At 27.4% G+C, this 27,462-nt stretch overlaps 1 protein-coding gene and 1 long non-coding RNA gene across 2 annotated transcripts in view; one reads left to right on the forward strand and one right to left on the reverse strand.

Annotated features, from left to right (window-relative positions):
• Positions 1-12,260, forward strand: part of LOC112692090 (disintegrin and metalloproteinase domain-containing protein 10) — a 68,994-nt gene extending 56,734 nt beyond the window's left edge. The window contains exons 5-14 of the mRNA XM_025566639.1: positions 6,685-6,816; positions 9,054-9,178; positions 9,238-9,366; positions 9,442-9,610; positions 9,686-9,855; positions 9,917-10,084; positions 10,161-10,288; positions 10,355-10,469; positions 10,600-10,734; positions 11,128-12,260. Coding sequence (XP_025422424.1) covers positions 6,685-6,816; positions 9,054-9,178; positions 9,238-9,366; positions 9,442-9,610; positions 9,686-9,855; positions 9,917-10,084; positions 10,161-10,288; positions 10,355-10,469; positions 10,600-10,734; positions 11,128-12,204 — 2,348 coding nt within the window. The 3' untranslated portion in view covers positions 12,205-12,260. The remainder of the gene's footprint in view (positions 1-6,684; positions 6,817-9,053; positions 9,179-9,237; positions 9,367-9,441; positions 9,611-9,685; positions 9,856-9,916; positions 10,085-10,160; positions 10,289-10,354; positions 10,470-10,599; positions 10,735-11,127) is intronic.
• A 3,786-nt stretch (positions 12,261-16,046) lies between these two features.
• LOC112692124 lies at positions 16,047-18,470 on the reverse strand. The gene is made up of 4 exons (XR_003149382.1): positions 18,137-18,470; positions 16,473-16,610; positions 16,166-16,400; positions 16,047-16,084 (listed from the first exon to the last, which is right to left on the reverse strand). It is a non-coding gene; the product is annotated as an uncharacterized LOC112692124 (long non-coding RNA).
• Between the last annotated feature and the right edge of the window lie 8,992 nt (positions 18,471-27,462).

Below are 27,462 nucleotides of genomic sequence, written 5' to 3' on the forward strand. Positions count from 1 at the left end.
CAAAAATAAGACAACAGGCGGTGGTGCAGCAATCGGATCTCGAAATAGCAATTCTAAAACGGTCTTTAACCCCCTCTTGCGGAGTTGCTTCTCTTTGCTCGTCACGTTTTGAGGGTCAGAAAGAGAACAACTCTAGGGGTAGAGTATAAAGATCCGCCCAGTCACATACAGGGTGATTTTTTAACGTAAATCTCAAAAAGCGTAATGTAAAACCAAATGCTCTATTTCACTTTTCTTTCCAAACATTCAATAATTTTAATGTGACTCATGAATCGTTAATCTGATGATATTAATTATATTTGTAAAAATATTCAGAAAAAATATATAATTTCAAATAAGATTCGAAAAAATTGCGTATTTCTTTAAATTTAGTTTGATTTGTTTAAAAAAAAATTACCCTGTATATGTAGGAATGACGAAAATGAAATGTGGGGGAGGTAAAAGTTTATTTTGTTTTTCTGCTTCTCTACATTCGATCCCTCTTTGCTTTCTCTCTCACTCTTTCCATTTATATGTATAAACTTTGATTAATGTCGTGTTTTTCCGCCGCCGACGCATTCGTGCGACCATCCGCGTACCATTTCCTTCTACTTCCGTCCTCATTCAACGACGCGTCGGTGAGTACCAACGCGAGTTGAGATCATTTTCAGTTTTGTTTTTCATTATAACATACCCAATCAACTGCCAAGATGAACTTTTTAAATGTAGGTAATCAGTCCTGTGGGCGTTGTATAATACAACTGTACCTGCAGCTATTACCTAAAACGTGATTTATTATTCCTAGTCGCAGGCCTGCCATTACCGATGCTCAGCCAACCTTCATCACGTTTGTGTCCTGCGATTATACTTTTCCGCAAAACTCCAAAACTTGTTTAGTATCACTATAATCGTATACATGCTCAGTAGTTAACACTACTCTACGCAGTACATTACGTATATTATTACAAACCGAATGGTGAATTCAATTGTATGTACTTATGTATAATATAAGTTTTGGTATATATTCTGTAGACACGTTTTTAGAAGCTGCGACTCATATTGATAACTTCGTGAAAAGAAAAAATAAATATTATACTTAATAATAACGTATCCTTTATAATAGTTGTCCGTTAATATTATAATATAGTATTCAGAAATCTACAATACAGTTACACATTTATAATTCAATTTTGAATTGTTGGTAGGTACGATCAACCCATAATACCGTTTTTAACTATAGTTTCATGCTCACATGCTTCTTATCAAATCATATCTGATGAATATTTTAGTATAGCTAGTTTGTTGTTGTAATCAAATGTACGTCAAATGTTATGATATTTAAGTTTAATACTAATAGTAGAAGTGGTGCGTTTAATATTAAAATATAGTTACACTATATATTATAATATAAAGGATAATTATATCATGATACTATTAATATATCAATCCGATAGACGTAATTACATTTTTTTCATCCCTGATATTTTATTAGATAATTATCAAATTTGCACAATAAAATATAATTATATTATAATTATTATCCATGTTTTTCATTATTTGTATTCTTAACTTCTGAAGTATTAACTTTTTAAAACTTGTTTTATAAAATCTGATATTTTAAAATACCAAGACATGTCATTAATATTATAATTTTTCTTTCTCTGATAAGATATTTAAAAGACCCCTTTTCACCGTATACGAATTGGTGGGGTGAGAATAGGTGTGTCGTAAGAAAATATAGCTATAATAAGAATACAAAAATATACCCTTTATATTTTTGGTCCCTGCTAAGATAAATATATTTGGTGGGCTCGTCTGTATACATCTTCTTTCTTTTAAAATGAGCACTGCAGAAGTTCAATATTTCTGGCAGTTAGGGTAGTCGGCTTCAAAAATTAATTTATAAAAATAAATCGACAAAACATTCGGTGGATGTAATATTATTATATTATACGAAATAATTATTTAAGAACTCCATTGCATTGTTATCGTATTATTCATATTTATTGAATAATAGAAAAAGAAATTAATAAATGTACTTCCATCAATTATATACCTATACCTTTTTATTCATAAATACATAAATACAAGCATACATAATAAGTTTTTATTATAAATAATATATTATTAGTATTATTATATTTTTACTGATGTACATGAGTAAACATTTTTACATTTTTTATCTCTTATAAATTTTTGTTTGCTTGTTAGAAAAGAAATTACATTAGTTATTTGTCACATTTTCTGCAATCAATATAGTTTTTGTAATTCTATCATTTTAATTAATATATTTTACTTTTAAATTAGATTTTATTATTCAGTACCAAAAACTTTTGAAAGAAATGTTAATTTTAAAATAAAAAACGTATTTGATTAAATGAATACTAAAATGCGATGAAAATATACACAATTACTTTATGTTTTAACTATCTTAAATACGAGTAAAAGTATCTGATTTACATTACCGATGTAAATTGAATCGTTACCTATATTCAATTTTTTTTTTTAAATATTTATAATATATATATATATGCTAATGGATTAACATTATTGACTAGTCATTTTTTAATCAAGAAATTAACTATTAGTCACTTATTCATAAGAAATATAGTGTGTATGCGCACCCAAATACACACATTTTATAAGATCTTGGAACGTTCTTTTTAAATTTGAATAAATTAAACATAAAAATATCTATATTTTATATAGTTAATTAATTTTTTATTTAATACAAAAACTATTGATTGAACTTAAACTTCTAATTTTTTTATTATTTTACATATATATAATATAAGCATTATCTAAAAATATATAACGCATGATACAAATACTGAAAATTGTAATTTAATGTATTACCAGTGTTTACGTTAATTAGTTATAGATTTAAATTTTAGTTTAACATAATACATATAATCAACGAACGTATGTTGGAACAAAAATGATTAATTATGGTTATAATTGTGTGTAAGCATAACAAATTATCTTGTTAAAATGATGATACGATATCATCACAATATCTTTTATAATTATGTTTTCTGGTATATAAGACAATATAATAAATAAATATAATTTATTTTTACATCACTAAAATGTTGTATAAAGTTTTTATACGGTTAAATAACTCTGAATAGATAAAAATGTATCAACGATTGTAAAATAACTTTCTTGAAAAGTTTATAAATACGTTTAAAATAAAATCTTAAAAACTTAAGAAAATTATAGTATTCATACACTCTAAAAGAAAATTTTTTTAAACTTTTCACAAAAATAAAATAATATTTTATTTCAAAATTTTTACTTCAAAAAATAAACTTATAACTATTTCCACAAATCGGTTGAGTTATCATATTTTCTTATGCTGTAATACAATATAGTTATATTTTTAACCACACAAAATCATAGGCGTGCGCAGGAGGTATGCAGGGTATACAGCTGCATACCCTGAACACATAGCCTTGCTATCCAAAGAACAAAAATTTGCTAACCGAACTACTATAAAGAGATTCATTTATATTTTTTATATTTTCATTTTATATACCTATTCATTTAATACATTTATATGTATTAAGTAAATACTTTAAGTGCAATCAAGATAAATTGGTAGCCGTAATATATTAGAACAAAACAAATTGAAGTCAACTGTGATGCTAAAATATTTTGGGTTTGACTTTAATGGTTAAAATAATTTGATAAACATTGTATTTTTGAACTATTTATTATTCTGATAAAGAAATTTGCAGTAATGTCACTTACAAGTTATACTTGTAAGCGATCATTTACTAAATTAATATTGGTGAAATAAAAATTAAGAAGTACTATGCTTCAAGAGAGATTAAATAGCTTAATGCTTTTAACTATAGGGCAAGAAATGACTAAATATGTAAATCTTGATGGCATTAATGATGATTTCAAAAATTCGACTTAAAGTAGAATTATATTATGATCAATTATAATAATTTATAAAATTTATTTTGTTTTTTCATTGAAATATGATTAAGTATATTTTTGTTCAAATATTTTTTGAAATTTAGATATTTTCAATTATATTGGAGAATAAATATAGTAATTTTTATATTTAAAATTAGTTATAAATGTTACCTAAATTAATATATAATATATTATAGATAAGTGAAGGAAAAATGAAAAAGCCGTGGTTACATATTATAGTAAAAACAGAAACGTCACGGACTTATTAGGTTTGACTGTAATTCAAGGGATGAAATTATTTAATTTTCACGAAGTTAGAATTTTTTTTATTATATATTTCTTCCAACCTTTATGAATTTTTATATAAAAAATTGCAATTCATTTTTTCTAACAGAGCAAAACTTTTCAGTAAAACAATATAACTAATTTAGTTTTTTTATTATTTTAAATACTTTTTATTTTCTTAAGAGAAAAATCTCTTCCTAAATTTATTTATTTATATCAATTATTAGAAATTTGTTTTTAATACTCACGTAATTTATCTAAAAATATTTATGCAACGAGTTCTCTATCCAAGCTTAATTTATATACTTTAACCCATGGTATTATTTTCAATAGCTTGACGATAGGAAAAATCCCATGACTCATCAATCATCTTACAATAAATAAATAAATAATTCATGCTATTTATCATCACACACAGCCTCATGTGTATTTCCTATAAATTAAAATGTTTTCAAAAAATGTGTACATGTCATATTTCTTACGCTACCTATTTGTAACCATATAAAATACAGTATTCATTTCAGATAATACAAATATATACTTTTTTTGTTTTGACGTCATATGAACAACAAAAAAAAAAACTTCTAGGTATTCTTTTTCTAGTTTTTCTTGCGTTGATATAATTCATAAAATTTCTAAAACGGAAATAAAAATAAAGAAATCATTTTGCGCTTGTATTTTTAAGACCATATGAATATTTTATTTTACTCCTAGTTTGTTTCATTTTTTTCAAGTCAGAACCCGGGCTCAAGTTATAAATATTTAACAAAGGGGCTTTTGCTAGATTGAACTCATAATTTTTACGAAAATCCCAGTTGGTACATCACTGCGTTAAAATAATGAATATCATACATTATCTAAAGATGTACAGAAATTATTTTCATGCCTTCCAAGGTTAATCTCGATTTTAAAAGCTTTTATTTAAGGAATCTCTTTAATGTTCTTCTTATTAGCAAAGAATTTATACACAAAACTTCATTTATTTTTTATAAGGCCATAAAACGTGTAATATTTATTTTTAAATTGGAAAAGTAATTGTATATAATTCGTGCATAGATACCACTACTGATTTAATTAATATATACCAATTAAAAAATAATTTTTCTTAAAAATAATTTTAATAACATAATGATTCCCCTTATTCGTATTCTAATGATATTATTTTAATAGCCAGAACAGGTAAACGCTTAGTCCTTAATTATTGTTTGTATTATCACATATTTAATCAGTTAATCAGTTGTTCTAAAATTTCTTTTTTTAGATACCCGTTAATACTTTAGTTGCAGGAATTTATAAATTTTTTTTTTATTCTTCATAGCGTTGCGTTTTGCATTTTACTAAATTTTTTCCATTGAAACGAGCACCATTCAACATTTTCAATATAGCTTTTAATGCTTTTTCAAGCTAAATTCAAAATAAATGTCTTCTTTGTGGCTTTGTCTCTATTTATTTTTCTATTCTAATATTCCGAGATATTTATAGTGTTTATAATTTAGTTTAAAAAAATGAGAAAACATATGTTGTATTAAAAAATATAGTAAAATAGCCTAGTTTCCACAACCTATTATTTAAATATTAATATTACTTATATTAATACTTAAGAATTATTTGATGACATTACAGTATTTCTCTTCGCTATTTTGGTTAGCGTAATCATACGTTTATATTGAAAAATATTTTTTTCGGTTTATTTTCACAACAAAGAGACACTTAAATTATAACAAGTTAATTCAGTAGTTTAATAATAAAATATTATAATTGGATATGTAGGAATCGAAATGATTTCTGTTTTTATCTATATTGCAATTAAAAAAAAGGTTATTAGAAATCCTTTTAATTTAAAACATAGTACAAAATATTGACGATTAAATACATTTTTTTTCATAAAAATCATTAGAAGAAAAAAATGTATTGTTTTCCTCAGAATTACTAATATTTGAATTTTGCTAGGTATAGTGTTTTAATTATTTATTTTAAAATCACGCGTTAAAAAACTACTAATTAAATTTATTCTCATTATTTCACGAGTTGATTTCATTGAAACGAGTAACTTTTTTTTATAAATGTAAATTCACTTTTCCTTTTTTTAAATAGCTCATAGGTCTACACGTCATAACATAAAATTATTTTTTGTATATATTTTAATAATATTAAAATTAAAATAATTAATTATATTTTCTCTATATAACCTTGATAGGTATTTCATAAAATATATTATGTACATTGCCACTTTTGATATAAATATAAATATCACGCAAGTTATATTGTGTGATTTACTCGTATGGTGATCAAAAATTTTAAAAATTATTTCTATATTTTATAATCGAATTTCATGTGCGTCTATTTTTATTAAATCTAACAGCTATTGTTAAAGCTAATAAACTTGTTTAATATATATATATATGCGTGTACAGGTGATTTATTTGGTTAAAATAGGAAAATAAGGAAAATATTATGAGTACAGTGTTACTATTACTTTTATTATTTTTTCAGACTTTAATCAAGATGGTAAACCAGACAATATAAGCTTCATGATTAAGAGGGTGAAAGTGCACTCCAACCCGGACCCTTCATACAAGTTCCTGGGGAATTACGGCGTAGAGAAGTTTTTAGAAATATTTTCGGGTAAGTCGAAAAATCAACTTATGTTACATATAGATATTTCAAAGGTTTTGTTCTTTGTAAATTTTACATTCAGAAAAGAAAACATTACTGCAGGATATAAAGTGATTCTGCTATAGCTACTCAATAGGTATTTTTACGCTCTAAAAGGTCAACACAAAAGACCCTTTAACACCATCAGTGCCATTTTTATGCATTTATTTTTACGTCTAGACTGATGGGCTTTTGTTTTTTTGATCTTTTTTTCTCATTTAAAATTCCATTTATAAAAGCTGCTTCAAAAAGTACCGCAAACGTTACTTAATGACTTTAGAAGAGTAAAAAAAGTTTCATATCCTTAACTTATATCGTCTCGGTACAATGAAAACAAATTTTAAGGAAACAGACGTTGGTGATAAGTCGCTGTTAATTCTTAACGAAATGAAACGTATTATTAAAAAGAGTAGGTAGATAGTTTTCATCTGTATTAAACTTTGAAACATTATATCTTTGTTTGAATCACGAATTATAACGATACGAAATTAAACACAATGTCAATTTATTATTGAGATAAAATCTTTATCAAAGGAAATATACTAATTATATATTAATCATTGAGAAAACAATACGAGTTACCTCTGACCTAGAGTTGTAAATAAGTCGAGATTTGCTAGGGATAATTATTTTTGTAGTCGTCAAGTTCAAAACCTTGAATTTATACGTATGTGCAAGTATAGATTTTATATAGCAACGAGTTTAGTGCATGTAGAAAACTGTTCTAAGTTAAGAAGCAATTTAAAGTTTGCAAACTTATATTTACTACAATAAAGTAGATTTTTACTTTTACATGCCTACGCACTGTTTACCTAATACGTATGAAAAACCTTGAAATGAAAATGACGTGTCAAACATTATCATACTTACGCTATACATTTTACTACATAGTATATTCACTATAAAATATAAAATAAATGTTTTAAAAAAATTAGATTTATTTTTATTTAATTCATAAAAATATACGAATAGAAGTAAAAAAGTAATTACGCCTGTATTCTGTAATTGAAGGTATCTTGTTAAATTAAATTTTATAACATTGATGAGCAACAATATATTTTTCTTAGTTAATATTAATGAAAAAGTTGACAGTTAACACATTTTAATTAAAATCTATGTTACTTTCTTCATATTAAATTCATAATTTTTACATTTTCAATTAATTTTTAATCAATAGGTTTACGTAATATTACTATAAAATAAACAGTAATAATATTATAATAATATAAAATATATATAAAACGTTTTGTTGAAATATTTTAATTACTATATTTTCTGTACCTATTGTAAAATTTTAATTTTAAATCCATAAAACTAATCCTTTAAAGCTTAAAATTTTCCTTTGTATTAAAGTATTCCTACTTGTATAACACCCAGTTTAACATAAGTTTTTTAAGTCAACTAGATCTTTTGACATAAGTTATATCTTTTATACCTTGTTTATTGATTAATTTAGTATAGTATAGTATATAATAGTAATAGGAACTTTAGAATTACATTCAGTTATTTTTCGAAGGCAATTATTTATCACTAATTTTAAATCCGTAATGAAATACCTACATTACTGTTTGGTGTCGAAATGAACAAAATAAAACATATATTTTGCATCCAGCAGTCATTTACTTTTTTCTTTAATGCCAACTGTTACGAAAACGGTTTGGTATACGGATTACCAAGCTAATCTATGTGTTTTCCTTTCTTTCAGTGTAATCTATTTCGCCATAATTCTTATTTTTTTATTGTATTTTTGAACTTTTGGAGTCTTTCTTTTTCTTAGAATATTCAACTTTTTTGTTATAATAGTTTATTATTATATTATTAAATAAAATGTATACTAATAAAATTGAACGTTTAAAAATTATAAATTATATGCTTGGTTTTCATTTTTTATTTTTCATAATAGTTGTATACATCTTAACAGCTAGTATAAAAATAATGAGGAAACCGAACTTGTTTTAAATAATAAATATTTATCTTAATAAAAATCATTTATTGATTTACGTTGTAATAAAAATTGAATACAGTTTAAATTAAAATTCTATTGATGGTATTATAATAGGTATATTTGCAAAAACATTGGATTTCAGAAACACTTATACTTATATAACTTAATATTGGTGTACTATATTTACATGTATTAATAGTTTGTGAATAATAAAAACTTTAAAAAAAATGTATTCATATATATTCTACTTTTATTATTTTAGAGGAAGATTACGATGCATTTTGTTTGGCGTACATGTTCACCTACAGAGATTTCGAAATGGGTACTTTAGGTTTGGCATGGACTGGTGATTTGAAAAATGCTGGTGGCGTATGTGAAAAGAACGGGGTAAGTAATTCTACTGATGGTTTAATTTATGGAATCAATTGTGATTAAATTTGTTTTAGCATTATCGAGGTAGCTTAAAAAGTTTGAATACTGGTATTGTAACTCTTTTGAATTACGGAAAACATGTACCTTCCGCAGTATCTCATGTTACTCTCGCACATGAAATTGGTCATAATTTTGGTTCACCTGTACGTATACCATTTAAATAAACTTTAATAATTATGTTTTAATATTATCTTTATTTTATCTTAACTAATTTATAGCACGACCCCGAGGTATGTACACCTGGTGGAGATGATGGTAACTATATAATGTTCGCCCGAGCTACTTCAGGTGACAAGAAAAATAACAATAGGTTTTCCCCGTGTAGTTTATCTGCTATAAATCCTGTATTAAACGTTAAGGCCAGGAGTACTAGAGGATGTTTTACTGGTATAAAATCTCAATAGTATTTTTTTAATTTTTTTAATTACAATATAACTATAGTCAATTGTTTATATTTTCCAGAACCACAAACATCAATTTGTGGAAATGGCGTTGTAGAACCCGGTGAAGAATGTGATTGCGGATGGGAAGAAGATTGCAAGGATGCATGTTGCTTCCCACAAAGGAGATATGCTCCAGCTCAAGAACCACCATGCAGACTAACGCCAAATAGTATTTGCAGTCCTTCACAGGTTATTTTTTTGAATTAAAATATTTCTTCTGAACAGGCGTATATGTTTATTTTACCTTTAGGGACCGTGTTGTACAAATGAATGCAGTTTGAAAATAGGCGATCTTTGTCGCAATGATAACGGATGCCGTGATGCAAGTTACTGCAATGGTTTAACTCCTACCTGTCCTGCTTCTATAAATAAACCCAATAAAACAGTATGTAATGAAGAGTTTGTTTGCTACATGGGAGTGAGTATCGTTTTAGTTTATTTTTTACAGTTCTCAATTACTATTATTTCTTCATACTTAATTGATTATAATTTAGGAATGTACTGGATCAATATGTCTTGCTTATGGATTAGAATCTTGTCAATGTTTACCTACCCCACAAGACTCCCCTACTAAAGCATGTGAATTATGTTGTAAATTGCCTGGTGAAAATCAACCTTGTTTGTGAGTTAATTGTTGAATAATATTAGAATATAATTCTTAATCTTGTATATCTAACTATTTTTTTAGATCATCTTATTCTTGGAATAACGTGCCATACGACATACCAGATATGTTCTCTAAGCCGGGTACCCCTTGTAATGACTATAATGGGTATTGTGATGTATTTCAAAGATGCAGAGAGGTATGTGAAATATATATAGTTAACTAGTATAAATATTTATGAATTATCACCTAATTTATGAATATTGAAAAAATGTATATAAAACTTAAGGAACTATATTTAAAATCTAATTTGATTTTGTATTATTTAGGTTGATCCATCAGGACCTTTAGCAACATTACGTAAACTTTTGTTATCTGAAGAAAGCATCGCTTCTTTTAAGAAATGGGCTATTGATCATTGGTACTATTCGGGCCTAATCGTTGTCTCATTCTTATTGATGCTAGTACGTTAAAAAAATAATATTTACACTTATTCATTAATTTAATGATAAATGATAATTAATTTAAACTGTGTTAAAATTATTCGTAATTTAAAGTGATAATAACTTTATAATTTATTTTTTTCATAAATTAATTTGCGTATAAATATGTTCAGGTTGTTCGGAATTCACATTGTAAGTCATTCTGCGTATAAAATACCAATCCTAAAACTAATCCAGTATTTACCTACTTATTAACCTTATCCATTTACTGAATTTAGACTGTGTTATATTTCATAGACTTAGAAGCCTTAAATTAAAAACATTTTAAATACCTTTTACATTTTCAAGTACCACGGTGTTAAACGTAAAGTAACAATTTATTAAAGTCTAATATTATTATTCGCTATTGTTTAGGTTTTAAGTACACGGTTGTTTGGAAAACGGTCGGATCCAAAATTAAAATCGGTAACGATCATTCACAGCTCAACCACAGAAACTGTTCGCTTGCCAGCTGATGGTGACAATCCAAATGTTACCGTTCATCCTGCAGCTGTACGTTCAAAACTTCCGCTGAAAAAACGTGTACGTGAAAAACGTAACGTCTACAACAATAACAACAACAACAGTCCTGCCAAAAAAAATCGTAAAAAAGTAACAGCGGAGGAAGAATCTACTACAGAAACGTCTTCTCCCAAAAAAGTTGCTCAAGCTCAAAAGAAAGAGCGTAAAATGAGGAGGAAAAAATCAAAAGGCGTCATCGACTACAGTGTTGCTCAGAATAACGTACTAATAGCAAATAAGAAAACGCAAGAAGATGATCCGTTAGGCAAAGTTCGCAATTGGTTGTTGAACTCTCATCATATCGAAGCTCTCGGTACGTTGAGAAAGTCTAAATCGTCGCCTGCTGGTTTCGCGAACCCTCCCGAACCACCTAAGCCTGTGCCTAAAGCTCAACAAAAAACCAAAGACAATCAAGTTAGTTTACAAGTAGTTTACAAGCCGCCGTTCAAATTTAGCGTCAAACTCAGCAAGTCTAAACCAGATTTGACGAAAGACAAACGGCCGGATCGCACCAAACAACGTGCAGCCCTATTAATCCGAGCCAACCGAGCACATGGTGGCGTCAAAGCGATGAAAAAAGTCAACCGGTTACAGTCAGAGCCAAAGAACGCCGTGGTCAAGGAAGAACCCATTTACGAAAATGCGGCCATCGACTTGCTGCGGATGTCGTCTACGGAACACGACGGCCATCAGCCAATTTTCCCAGTAGCTGCTTCGCCCCCGAAAAAACAGAGAAAGTCGTTTGCCGGCATGGACGTGAAAAACGAAGAAACTCGATCCAAAAGGAATAGTGTTCCGCAACAATTGCTGCAACCGAGCACGTCGGGCAATAACAATCTGATGCGATTTCCGTCAACGGAAAACAAAAATAATCCTACGTACGCTAACATGAGTAAATCTGAAGAAAATCGAAAAGATGAGAAAACGTGATATATGATCAGGTAACAGTTTATTTCTTCTTATGTTATTTTTTTTTTTTCAAAACAGAATAACCTGAATAAAAATCCTTTCATGATCTCAACCCATATTTTCCTTTCATTTCTATTTTGATAGTAAATAGTATTTACCTGAAGAACAATTTTTTATTCGATTTCAATGCGCATTCAATACATTCGGTGGTTACAAATTTAATTTTTTTTTTCAATTTTCGTAACCCTAGTACTTTTAAAATTTTAAAGACTCACCAATTACTTAAAATTATTCTAATTTTTGTATAGTTTTGCTTAAAGATAATAACAGAATTAACACTGCCAATAAAGTTGATCATTTCTTAGTAATCTTCATTTTTAAATATTCATTCATATCCCGAAACGATTTCAAAATATAAAAATTCAAAAAACATATTTATTACAAATATTTTGTTATAAACAAGACTACGGTAATTTATTATTAATAAATGAGTTTCACTCCTCATTCTTCATTTCTCTACAAGCTGTTTGTTTTGAGAAATGGGTTTGAAAAATTGACGGACCTTTTTTTTCTCAATAAACTAACCAATAATAATATATTATAAAAACCTTGTTGCCATTATTAACCGAGTTTGGCAACCTTAAATCATCCACGTTGACTTTGATTTAATGTTTTGAACAAATATTCAAATCAGTATTATTCACATCATATAATTTTAAGAATTAATTGATGTAAATTAGATATATAGATAATTATTTTGTTTTACAAATATGTATTTATTATTTATAGAAGATCTCTTGTTTTAATTAAGTTTTTTTTTTAATAATACGAAGGCAAGAATGCATGTTCTGTGTACTGTTGCCTTGTATAATAGGAACAAACCTCGCCTTTTTATTTTATAGTATTCAATGAAAATCTGTGCAATATTATAAAGACAATGAATATTTTTAACTTTTTATATCAGTATTAAGTGGTTTATTCTAATTCTATTATTACATGAAAACTAATAAGGAGTCTTCCATTTAAATTTGTTTTCTTTCTAAATAGTTACATTAAGTTAAATGTAAACACATTTTTATTTTGTTTATCGTTACTACTTTGTTGTGTTATTATGATTGAATAATCTCACATAAAATTTTTAACCAAAACAATGAAAAACAAAAGTTTAAGAGCTGCTATGTAATAAATTAAAATTGTATATGCAAAATTATTTTATTCCAACGACATTGGATTTTATTTCCTATTTTAAAATTTTCCATACAAAACTTCCATTATTTAATACTTACAATTATTACATTTAATAAATGATACTTGCCAAATTAATTTTTAATATTTCAAAATATAAACTAGATAATTAAATTTTTTTTTACTTGAATCATGTGAATATCATAATATATTCATGATTAAAGAATAATTAATCTTAATGATTAATTTTAAACTAAAATTTTACTTTCTTCATTACATTTCCAAACCATCCTCAATATTTTTACATTTGTTAATATTTTTTAACTGATACACTCCTTAAAGTATTACATTTTTCAACAAAATATTTAAATTTATAAAATAATGGCTGTGTAAATTGATAATTTTACTCCACTAATCTAGCAAATAATACATGTATATCAATGACAATGTTAATCATGTATTAGTTTCTTTCATTTCATTGAATAGCTCAACATTATAAACTATTCTTATTGTAAAACCGTTTAACCATCTTATTGAACGTTTTGAGTATTTGTGAAATTATATTTGTATAAAAACAATACAAAATTATTAATAATAATAGTTATTCCTATTAATGAATACTTGACTCTTATACATATTATAAATCTCAGATTTATTGAAGATTTATTTAAAAGAAATTCTACTATTTGTGAATAATAACATTAACAACAAGTAATAAAAAAATGGTTCCACAAAAAAAAAATACAATTTAAACCATTTCTAAATGTTTAATTTTTTTAGTCATAAGGTTAATTTGAAAATATAAACTAACATGTTATGTATCCATAACAATTTATTATTCCTAATCACTATGCTTTTTTTTCGCATCCCACCCACTATACATTCTTCAGTGCCAAGATGTATGGTATTGGTAATGTTTTTGCGTGTGTGTGAAAACTATTAATTGTGTTAAATTTATATTGAAAACTATTATGTAGATAAAAAAAAAATTGTGTGACAATAACTATTGTCTTTATAAGCTTTATAGTTTTACCATGTGTATTATGTTGTAATTATTTATATTTAATCTCAAAAATGTGAAATATGTTGTATTTATTTAAGTAAGCTTCAAAATGTGTAATATCTACATTGTATTTATTATAATTACTTTTAAAATTTTTGTTAACCACTGATTATGCTTAATGGTGATATATTATGTGTAACCATGTGAGTTTAGTTTTTAGAATTTTTTTTTACACTAACCAACCGATTTTACTATATTTTTTAAATGATATGTTTCAATTATGCAGTATTGTGATTTGTTAAGTTGTTTAATTTTTTTATTTTTTTTTTCATTTAATATTATTTTAAGATTTCATACTAAACAAAATGTGATACCCTACTTAAATAAATGTCCAAGTCCAACCATCTAAGTATTTTTTAAAACCAATAAATGGATTATACTTACCTAAATTCGTGTGGTTTTTTTTTGTCTTTATGAACGGTGTACAAGTACTACATTTACGAGGCGAACGATTCTTGCATTTATATTTGATGACCACTGTATCTATAACTTACCAGAATGTTGAACTATACTAAATTATTTAAACTAATGTGTCAACACAAGATGTTGACATATCGGTACACCTACATATTGAAATCCTAAACGGATTCATGCTAATCCCAACTTAGCGCAGTGCAATATTACATAATAGTGGTGGATACCAATACTACGTGTGAGTGCGATATAGAGTATAACGAGACAGCATAGTCTCGTGCATATGTCACGTGTGTGCGTCTCAACCTGACGGAGTACTAAAGATTTACGAAATTGATATTAACGATTAATCTGTTAATAATCAATAGAGCGCGCACACAGTAAACAATCCGTCAGTGCGGTCGGATTGTTTATTATACTTATAAGATTATCAAGATAGCGTGGCGGTCGTCCCGCACGTTATTCCTACTGTACTGTATAGTATTCACGGACATCGCTGGTAACTGGACATAGAAAATTCTTGTGTATAAGATCAACGAAATGAACCATAATTAACTTCCCCCGGTATCTGTTTGTATTGTTCACCGATAATACGAATACGTTTGTTCTACGTAAACCGTATTATACGTACAGCCTAACAATGCAAATTTATAAGGAATTTTCACTGGGCGATAAAAAATGTTTTTCTCAAAATAGTCAATGTAATACCATGGTACGATTATAGTATTACACGTTTATTTCACATTATTTCACCCAATCTTTCAAAATATTGTCGATAGAGTATAATCACTGGGCGACATTTGTGTCGTCTAGTTAACTAGTTAATAAATGCACTGCAGTCTAGTGCACAGACAATGAGACCAGGGGTGGATCCGAAGTCAGGGAACTGTGAGTCAAGCCATTTCAAGAGGCCGTTTATTAGGGATGAAACTGAATTAGAAATTAATACTTTGTAAAAAAAAAACACAATATGCTCATAAAAGTGTATAAGTTTATTTATATTACATTTTAGAATTAGTGATACCACCGATAGTGACTTATTTACGATTAATAAATATAATCTAATTTTATCAGCGCAACAAACGTACAGAATAAAATATGATTTACTTAACTTTCTACTAAAACGATATAATTTAAAATATAAATTATGAATTGAAAAATTTTAAATTTTGAATGTACATGGTATTCATTTTTCAAGTAACTCCGATGGGCCAACTGTCCAAGAGTCCAAATCAAGGTCTAAAAAAAGAAAAAAAATTTCCAAGAGGCCAATTTTGTCAACAAATATTAACTGTGGGTCAGCTGACCCCTTGAACCCACCCCTAGATCCGCCCCTGAATCAGACCCTTAACCCTTGTTGCTCAACAGCCGCCGTACGGATTGTCGCCGTCAAGTACAACGGAGATCGACGTGCACTTTAGAAACCACCAGGAGGAGTCAAGGAGTCGTCACTACTGATCAATTGAGCCGTCGCCGTCTGAGTTTGAACGAGCCACCACCAGGAAGAGTGCCCGCTCGACATCTGTATCCGAAGTTTCCTGACGTCATTTACCTGCTGGCATTACACTGAACATTACCGTGGTCCGCAGCGCTGTGATTTCCCGACATACTGTATGTCAGTGCTTACTAGATAGTCGTTCGACGCTACCATCATAGGTTACGCTATATTTTAGCATAGCATACTGTGAGTACCACGTTGATAATTGTGTAAATCTTCTACTTCGTTCACTGACATAACAGCATTGTGAGTAGCCCGAACTATTATCTGAATGTTGTGAATCATTGTGAACTCGGTAACGAGTAATGTTTATTATAAATGTATACTTATATCTCTCTTTCTTATTATATTTTGAGATGAATATTTATTATTATATATTGTTAAAATTGTAAATATGTTTTTATTATTCAAATAAACTTAACAAAATTAAGAATGCGTATATCGACATCACGTAAAAGAGGGATCAGGATTTTTAATTATCCTTGGTGAGAATTATTAATTACATGTTGCAACTTCCATGAAAATATAATTAGTGTGGTAAATATTAAGATTGTTATCGATCTGTCTGTTAACGTGTTTGTTTAAAATTCTTATAAGTGTTGTATCTATCAATAGTACGCCCTATCTCGGAATTAGGTTTGATAGTTTGGAACCATCGACCAACCGGCTTAATCGATAAAATCGACAAAATACAAAGATTCTCATTAGAATGATTGTTTTTGAACTAAACTCATGTGATTCGAAGTATAGAAACAGTGTAAGATAGGTACCGCCTTTAAGCATTAGATGTGATTTTAGTGATTGTTTATTTTTATACAAGATATTGAATGGAACCATAAACTGCCCTGAGCTTTTGCGTCTTGATAACATCAGAGCCCTCCGGTTAATACTAGACAACGCATTATTTCACATTACAACAAGTAAACGTAACGTTGTTACCCATATTCCCATTTATAGAATTTTACAATATTGTAATGAACGTCTATCTGATTTTGGTTATTTTTTTTTATAATAATTGTGAGTTAAAAAAAATAATTATTTGTTCATTAATTGTATACTTGTTCCTCACCTATATACAACTCATAATACACACACACACACACATATATATCACCTACTTTACTCTTTGCCCTAGCGAGCGTTATTACCAATAAATATATGAATAAATAAATAATAACTGAACATTTAATATTTTGGAATACTTACGACATGCTAGACAAATATAAAATGTGTTTAATATTTTGGTGTGTGTTTATGTTATAGAGTATTTTTAAAAATCAATTTAACATTTCAGTTTAAAAACAGTTAAATATATAAATAAAAACAAATCACAAATACAATATACTATAGAAATTTTGATTATCTGTTTTATTACGCGATTTTTTCATCCTCTGTCACGTTCACATAAATCAAAAGTTATCATATACAGTCTATAATTAGAACATCCTATTTTATTTCATGTATATTTTAATTTTACGAACAACCGCAAATGTTTACTTAGTTCTTATTTTAAGGGTGTATTTTTTTGTTTACAGTTTAAACGATTAAAAAAATTGTCACAACTCACGACTGTTACAATTGTAATAACACGAAAATACAAAAGTAAAAAAATAGAGGAAAATAATATATATGTGTGTGAGGAGATGGTGGTGAGATAGTATGTATTTATGTATAATGTATTATGGGTTGATTGCCTTCCTGCTTGTTTAAGGGAGTGTTTTCGGGGCTACAAAGGTTCGAGAGCCGATCAGCGCAATTAGATAGTTTGGCAAGTCAAATAAAATAGCACTTACTTATATTGTAGCAGTTATTCGAATGACGACAAGCTGTGCACTTACAACTATCGCAGGAGTGCAATGAAGTTGAAATGAGACAAATACAGGATTTGGTATGCAGTTGGATACTTTTCAACACACGCATAGAAAACTCAAATCAAACAAATTAATTATAAAAGTTAAATATTCGTACACGGTGGTCACTTGTCACAGGATACTCCTTTTCTAATCTGACGGTCCGTGCGCACGCACTGACGACCAAAGATCAAGAGCCTGGGAAAAGAGTATTGTGTCCTTATTATATAGGGATATGGCCGGATGCATCATGGACTGATCGTTTCAAGATGTGACCTAATTATGATATCAGTGGAGTATTGTAAGGTTAGACTTTTATTTGATATGTGTTGATTTATTTTGTCCGTGCGGGTATCGAAAAAGCCGTAATTTATTATTTTTTTAAATGGTTTTAGATCATATGGTATACATAATTATAAAAGATTAGTGCAGTGTTTTACAGGCGAATGATATACATCATTACACAATCAAAGTGATCGTTTCATTTTAACAAGCTGTATGAGTACTTCGTATGAGTATCAATGTCATCTATCGTAACAGTGTTTTATTTTAATAAATCTTAAAATATACAGTATGTCCCATAAGTCCCGTATCACCCTTAATATCTCCATGGGAAATCTATATCTTTAAACACGATTTTTTTTTACAATACTTAGTATGGAAATTCTGATTAAATAGCATAAAATTAAAAAATTAAAAAAAAATTTTTTTTATGCATTTAAGAATTTTCAATTTTTAAGATAGCCATTTTCTTGGACATATTTTTTAAAACAGTTCAAAAAAATATATATTAAAATTGAATAAAAATTGACCAAGTTAGAGCAAGTTATGTTTTTGAATAATTATAACAAAAAAAAATTGTTTCACATTTCAATAATCCAGTGCTTTGGACACCTAGGTCGCCCGACTTGATACCAATGGATGTTTTTTTTTATGGGTTTATTTGAAAAATCTTGTGTATCCGTCGTGTTCATAGCCTGATCTCTGTGACAAAATTGAACAAAATATTCAAAATATTTTACCTGAGACATTAGAAAATGTTAAAAACGCTTGGGTCCAAAAAATTCAGCTCTGTCTGTGTTACAAATAATGGAGGTCACTTCGAACATTTATTAAAAAAAATGTAATGCATTATTTTCGTTTTTATGTAATAAATTTTTTTTTTTCTATTAACAATCATGTTTAAAAATATTATATAAATTTTAAATTTAATATTTTCTCAAAGCTCCACTAATAATTAGATATTTACAGATTTCCATAAAAAATCAACGTTCAAATCGAGATTGATTAAATCGAGCAATTTGTGTTTTGCTACGTAATAACTATTATTATAATTATTCAAAAATATAACTTGCTCTAACTTGGTTAATTTTTATTAAATTTTAATATACATATATATTTTTTTTGAACTGTTATAAAAAATATGCTCAAGAAAATGGCTATCTTAAAAATTGCAAATTCTTAAATGCTTAAAATTTTTTTTTGAATTTTTGAATTTTTTTAAACAAAAATTGAATTTTATGCCATTTAATCAGAATTTCCATACTTAGTATTGTAAAAAAAAAACTGTGTTTAAATATATTGATTTCCCGTGGAAAAATTAAGGGTGATACGGGACTTATGGGACACAATGTATATCTCAATTAAATTGATATTTCATGCAATTATACTGCAATACGGTATATTTTAATGATACAAATCAATGTTATATTTACCATGGTCCATATGTATTATATCTTATCATATAATATACCTGATTACCACAATAATAACCTTAAGAATTTGATAGTTGTATTTAAGGTTGAAGCTAGTATAGTATTTGTTTGCAAGAGTTTCAATTTATTGTGTATGTTTAGATTTATGTTTATAAAATAAACTCTACACATTTGCATACGGAGTAAACATTATATTACATGTGTTTTTTTTTTATGTACATTTTACTATTTATCGATTTTTTTTTTTTTACTACATGTACAGCATTTTAACTCAATTTATTAGTAAATAGTTAAATATTACCACAGCAATTGGTGTTGAAAAGAAATGTTTTCCTCTAATCTTAACAGAACAACAAAGTAATTTATTTCAAAATCAACAATTCGTAATCCTTCTTAATTTTAAATTAAGAACTTTAATTTTACTAATGGTAATTAATATGTTTAAAATGTTTGATTTTTATTTTATCAAGCTTTTTAGCGTTTTACTCGTTTGACCGCATAAAAAGAAAAAACAATAATTTACATCTGCACAAATTTTAAATTTCAGTGTGTATTGTTCAAGATATATAATTATGATATAATAAACATACTTTCGTAAATAATTATAAATGAAGTTTACACTCATCATAGTCTCATAAAATACATGTATTGTTATTAGCTTTCATTATCACGGTTTCATTAAATATATTACACTTACTTTTATTTAATTTTTTTACTTTCTATAAATGATATTATAATTATAGCGCGTAACGACTTGGGTCATTAAATAAATACAAAAAAAAAAAAAAAAAATATATAACACAATAATAACAAAAATAATGTTGTCGTATCATAAAATATAAATACAAAATACTCATTTTTTTTTATAATGCATTCGATATGTTTATGTTTAAAATGTTGAAATATGTGGTTTTTTTATATTTCGTTTCAAAGTTACCGATATCCACAAATAAAATGATTGTAATTCATTACATATCATTTAACATTTATTTCTTTAGATATTACGTATGACTGTATTTAAAAAAAAGGAAGTAAACACTAATAACTTAATATATATATATATATATATATATATAATATTAAAAGTAATTAAATACCGTCATTTAAATATTAATGACATATTTTTCTGAAAAACTCATTAAAAATTTCCTTTTTCTATTATTCTTAAATATACAGTAAATAGTTAATATTTTTAAACATTAGAAACGATTAATACATGTTTATTATTTAGAAAAGTTGTAATTATGTGTTTTCTTCGTCACATTCATCAAAATTCTTAGTTTATTCATTTCTTCTTCTCTCTCGCCTTTCCAAACTATTTGGGGTTGGCCAATATGCATAAATGTGTAGTTATTATGAAAAATTAAATTACATTGTTCCGAAACTTCTGGTTTCTATAATAATTTACGAATAATATGTTATATTTCTAAATACATTTTTTACTATTTTTTTTTTTTTTATCTATTCAGTGGCTTATGTAAAAAGAACATAAAAATTGCTTATATATATATTACGGAGAAAGAGTAATATGTAATCAGTAGGACCCGGAATTGTATGCATTTGCATATTTTTATATATTAAACTAAAAAGTAGCTAGGTAATACAAAAATTTGAATCTTAACCTAACGTGTTGGTATGCGAAATTAAATTTGGCATATTTTTGCATATTTGGAATATTTCAAATCATTATGCATATTTTAGCATTTTTCTGAAATTTAATGCATATATAGAAAAAAATATTACGAAGTTATTAATATTATTATTTACTACTTAGCGCATGTCCATCGTAAATTCCGTAGGTCGTGCAGTTATATAATTTGATTTTTGTGTTATAATAAGGTAAGATAAAGTTTGCTAAAAGTACCAATACGATAGTAACTTTCCAGCTAACTTTAAAAATATTATAAAAATCCACTTGATTTGTTTAAATTGATTTTCATTTTGAATTTTTGTTTAGATGATCGTGTTCAAAATACAATTTAATTTCAATACAACATACAGTTCTGTACAGTTGATATATTTTAAAGTATATTTTTTATTGAATATCAATTATTTAATGAATTGTATACATTTTAAAATTAAATAAATAATAAACATGCATTTTTAGTTGCATATATTCGTTTATTTTTGCATATTTTGAGTGCATATTTGAATGATAACTATCGCATAAATGCATGTATATTTCGTACGTTTTTAGTGAATATAATTCCAGGCTCTAGTAATCAGTATAGTTTTTTGGTTTTTAAATACTTTTGATGATTATAAATTGTTATCGAGTATAAATATAGGTTAAATTCTGCATAATAATACATAATAATATACACTGTAAATGCGTGAAGTAATTTAAGAATACATCTGTTTCCATCCAATCCACTCAAACTTCAAAATCGGAAACATTCGTTATTCGTCATAAGATCTTTTATTTTTATCTTTATAAATATTAATTTTAGAAATTGGTAGAAAAAGAAGTTGGGTACGGGGATATTCTAAATGAAAATGAGATAAAGAATTTTGTGAGCAGTGTGACGAAAATGAAAATTTTTTTGAGGTGTCCCTTAATATTATCTTATAATATATTAAAACACAAAAATGTTTCACCCATTAATAATTTCTTGAAATATAAATCTTATATAAACAGAAAAAAACATTACATAACAAAATAAACCCGAGTGTCTCGGACAAATAATATATTACAGTCTAAACTGGAGACCTAGGGAGGGTCTAGACCCCCTGAACCCCTCTCCCATAAAACTGTCACTGTATATCTTTACTGATTGTTATTTAATACTCGAACTGAAGAAAATATTTTAAACAAATCCAAAAATATTTTCGATACCATAGTATTTAAAATTTCAAATATGTATTGTGTTACTAAATATAATACAGATGGATAGTATGTACAGATGTACGAGTATGGTATATAAATAGTTATGAATTCGAAATTTCAATTATATCTAGATATAGTAATTGTATAGAATTATTTAATCTCATAAATTCAAAGTATTGTTTTATAAGTTTATGAATACGTAGAGGTTTTTATGGAAAATTATAACATTTTTGTTACTTGTGATACCCAAAATTATAATTAATATAATCAAACCAATTCAATCTGTTCATTGAGTAAATATAAAAAATTTTAAAATAAATAATTATCATAGATCAGTGATCTATATGGACATATTTAGCTGAACTAAGGACAATGATTATTGAGTATTTCTGTACCTACATGTGCTGTACCAGTTATACCCACAGTCAATTAGTTGCGACATATTCTATAAATTATAGATTCGATGACAATGTATATAATCACTATAAAACTCGTTCAGTGATAACCTTATCTAATATAATTTTTATGACTAACTATTATTCTGTTATGTAAGTTGAACATTGAATGATAAAAAATAATAATAAGATATGACGGTAGGACCTAAAGAATGCTTTATTGCGTTGAATACACTCTTGATTGTATAATATCGGTATTTCAAATTAATACATTTAGAAATTACTGATAACGAAGATAATTAGAATACGGTGTTAGCATCATGCTACCAAACATTTTATAAGCAAATATTGACTCTGGAATAAAAATATAACACAGTGGAATGTATACTCCAATTGGTCATCACAATAGTAAGTTATAGAAGTGATGGAGTATTCTACGTTGCTCCCCTTGGCAATATATAACCAGAACCGTCAACAACGTGTGATTGATACTATTAGAAAATGTATCCACGAAGAAATACACTGCGTTTCTCAGTATCTGTGTTAACAAACGCGTAAATTATAATCGTCTACTTCTTCGTGGAAAATAAATCGATAAATCGTCGCGCACTGAGTTTCGCCGTTCGTACATTGCAGCCTCGAGTAGCAACCTCTATCGATTCAATAAATGAATTTAAGACAATCGCATCCCTACTGGTCGTAGGAAGTATGGGCGAAAACCGAAGAGGAATATTCAGAAATTAACCAGACACAATATAAACTTTAGAAACATTGCGATTTGAACCCACAATCCTGCGCACCGTTATACAATTGCACGAGTAGGAACTGACCTAATAAATTTTGGTTTTAATTTTTAAAAACGATTTCAGGTGGTTTTTTGTTTATAATCGTGCAAGATTATTTTTACATACAAATCCATTGTTGTAAACAACAATTTCACAAAAAATATTAAATGTTTTCAAATAGCAATATAAATATGGTTACATTTTTATTCCGTGTTCTGAACAGATAATATCAGACAAAGGTGTGAGCAGACTTCTATTTCAAAGTATGCAAAAGTCTTCTTTAGGCTTAAACATCTTTTTTATCGGTTTTACATTATTTCTAAATATTCAATGCATTTAATTATTTTCATAACTTATTAAGTAAAGTTAATATAGAGATTAAATTTATTAATTAAATCTATTAAATTTAAATTTAAAAGTTACTCTTTTTTTATTAGATTGTAAAAATTATAAGTTAAATAGAAGAATTATAAGTCAAATAGAAAAAAAAAGTAATTAATAATAATTACGAACAGGTTTTCCATAGTTTGTTACTACATATAGATAAAAAAAGTTTACAGTAGTTTTATCATAGGATCACATAATATGAATGCATATAAATTGAGCGTATGTATCTAGGCTTTATAATTATATAATTATGTGAAAATAAAAATTACATTGAACAAAATTCAACGCCAAACCACTGATGATATTATCGTTACAATATCTATTGACTTCAAAACAACATTAAACTGGACTGAGTCGTGTTGATCCTTAATTTTTCAAATGCCTGCATGGTAGACGTAGATAACGTATCGATGCAAGAGCCATTCTCTTAATGCACAAATTTCACGCTAAGTTTGCCACGTATGAGTGTACCTACCGTATAAACATACAGTGTATACATTATCGTGGGCACTTTATTTTAAGTCTTATGCATTTAAGATGGTTATCATTTATTAGGTTTGGTAGCAACAATTTTGCAAAGAACAAATTTGGACTGGCAATAGAAATTCGTTAGTGTGGAAACATATAAGAAACTCAAATGGTCCAAATCATTTAATAGATGGAAAATCGATTTTTTCGAAATGCTTAAAGAATATTATAAAATCCACAAGTGATTGGACCGAAAAATAAAAATGAAAATGGCAAACGACAATTCAATATTTTAAATATAAAATCAAATATTCAGGATTGTAGTAAAGATGGACTGCGGAGTGCAACAATTAGAAGTATTAAATAATTATTTAATGTTAAAAACAGTAACAGTCTGCGCAGTGGCGCCGAGCTAAAATTAAATCGGTGAGCTAAAAATTATTTCCCATTACTCACCACCTATTACACGTATGTTATTTGTCGGTCGGTTGTTTATCCCTATTCCTTACAACCTCAGTGCAGGGTGAAGGGGGGAGAGGACAGCTGCCCCCCTCAAGGCAATTTTTTAAGGACGGAAATTTCTTAACGGTGAAATTGTTTTAAATTACTATTCTTAGTTTTGAAGTTTTATAATATAGTATAATTTTTAGGAAGAGTTATAAATTATTGAAAACTGTGTATAACAAATAATAATAGTAATATAATATTATATCATCTACCACAGAATTATCAGGTGAATGAGCGTTCAGTGTATTGCTAGTATAATCATATCATTATTGTAACGCTTGGAATTTTTTTTTTTTTTCGTTCGTCTTATCGTATTATTTTCGAGTATAAATTTTATACAATATGTTTACAGCAGTAAACGCACTGACACAAAATCGTTTTTATTGTAAGCCCGTATGGCTGTATTATAATTTATAACCATCAGATTATTAAATTTTTTTTATAAATACTTTAAATAATTTATTTGTACTACTAACCAAGAAATTGTTTTTATTATTATTTCGAGTCTCGTAAATTGTCAAGTCATATTTCCTACTAGCGGCTTTTCTTCAATTGATATGAGTAAAAAGCGCATAAAGTTAAGTGGTGCTTAATGTTTATACTAATAATTCTAATGTATTAAAACTACCGATGTTACGATATGTTTATATATATATGTATATTAATTAAACAGTTTTAACGCTGTTGTTATTTATATAATTTTTTTTGTGGTAGATACAATGGTACAATAGGTTTGTAAAGGGTGGAATTTTAATATCTTTCCCTATAGGGAACACATATATATATATGGGCGTCGTTCATAACGGTACACTTTCAAAAAGAGGTCGTTGTTCTAAACCGCACACTTTTATATCTTAATCCCACATATCGAGCCTCAATTCTAGACTATAATAACTCAAATTATGAAACTACTGGTTTTATAATGAAATAAACGACTTTTAGAGGTGAATAATGCAACCAAAAATTATTGCGTTATAGAATCGAAATCATCGTAATTTTGCAAATCATATCACGTAGATAACTCAATTCTGGATATTTATGAGTTATTGCAGTCTTAAACTGAAGCAATGATATGTTCGCCAAATTAAATCGTTCAATACCGCATACATTGATATATATCAATAACGTATATATTTATCTAAAATAACATTATCGTTTAGTACCGCCACTGAGATAAGAATATACTGGAGCGCGGACTTGGCCGAAAAAACGAGCCGTCGTATTTCACGTGGGCGTCGTTTATAACCACACACTTTCATAAACAGGTCATCGTTCATAACCGCACACTTTTATATCTTAATCCCACATATTTTCGCCAAATTAAACCGATCAATACCACACAAATTTATATATATATATATATATATCAATTACGTATACATTTATCTAAAATAACATGAGTGGACCTCAAGACCGAGTAGGATCACAGTTAAAAACGAAAATATCCCCCGATTTGCTATGCAACATCACCCAAAGTAGGTCCCAAGATAAAAAAAGATTTTGTATGGAACTTATACGAAACCGGCAACGTGAACTGTACATGCAAAGTGTGCAGAGAGAAAGGAGCTGTTAACCAAATGTGTGCGGTTTTCAACTATCAACCTTTCAAATTTCTCTTTTTAACAATAGAATAAATATGTGCGGTATTGAATGATGTAAAATGTGCGGTTGTGAACGGTAAGTATGCGGTTTTCATGTCCTCCGTTTCACGTTACCCCCATTCAGTGTCTCTACTACACACTATGGGGCTGGTATGCAAACCTGAATTTGGGGCCTAAATATTTTTCAAAAAGTATTTACCTACTTTAAAAAAATATGTTAACCGGTGCTTATATTATGGAAGGTAGTGGATCTTTAATTTTAAATGACCTGTATTAATGTAGACCTGCATTATTTTCTGCTATTTCAGTTCTAAGAATTAGTATTACCATAGGATTTTAAATACTTTAGTAGTATAATAGTACGTATTTATAATCAATGGTATTGCATTTTATCATTAGTAACAAGTTAGTAGTTGGGTATGTTATTTGATTTTAAATATTTAATAATATGATCAATTTGTTTTTTATATTTATCAATTTACTTCTGTTAAAATGTCACAACCAAATCCATAATAATACATCGTGTGGGGCTTATAACGGTTTGGGGGTCGATGTGTAATGCACACCTCGCACACCCGATAGTT

Source organism: Sipha flava, unplaced genomic scaffold (genome assembly GCF_003268045.1).
Source record: "Sipha flava isolate LNK unplaced genomic scaffold, YSA_version1 70_pilon_pilon, whole genome shotgun sequence".
NCBI classification, from domain to species: Eukaryota; Metazoa; Arthropoda; class Insecta; order Hemiptera; family Aphididae; genus Sipha; species Sipha flava.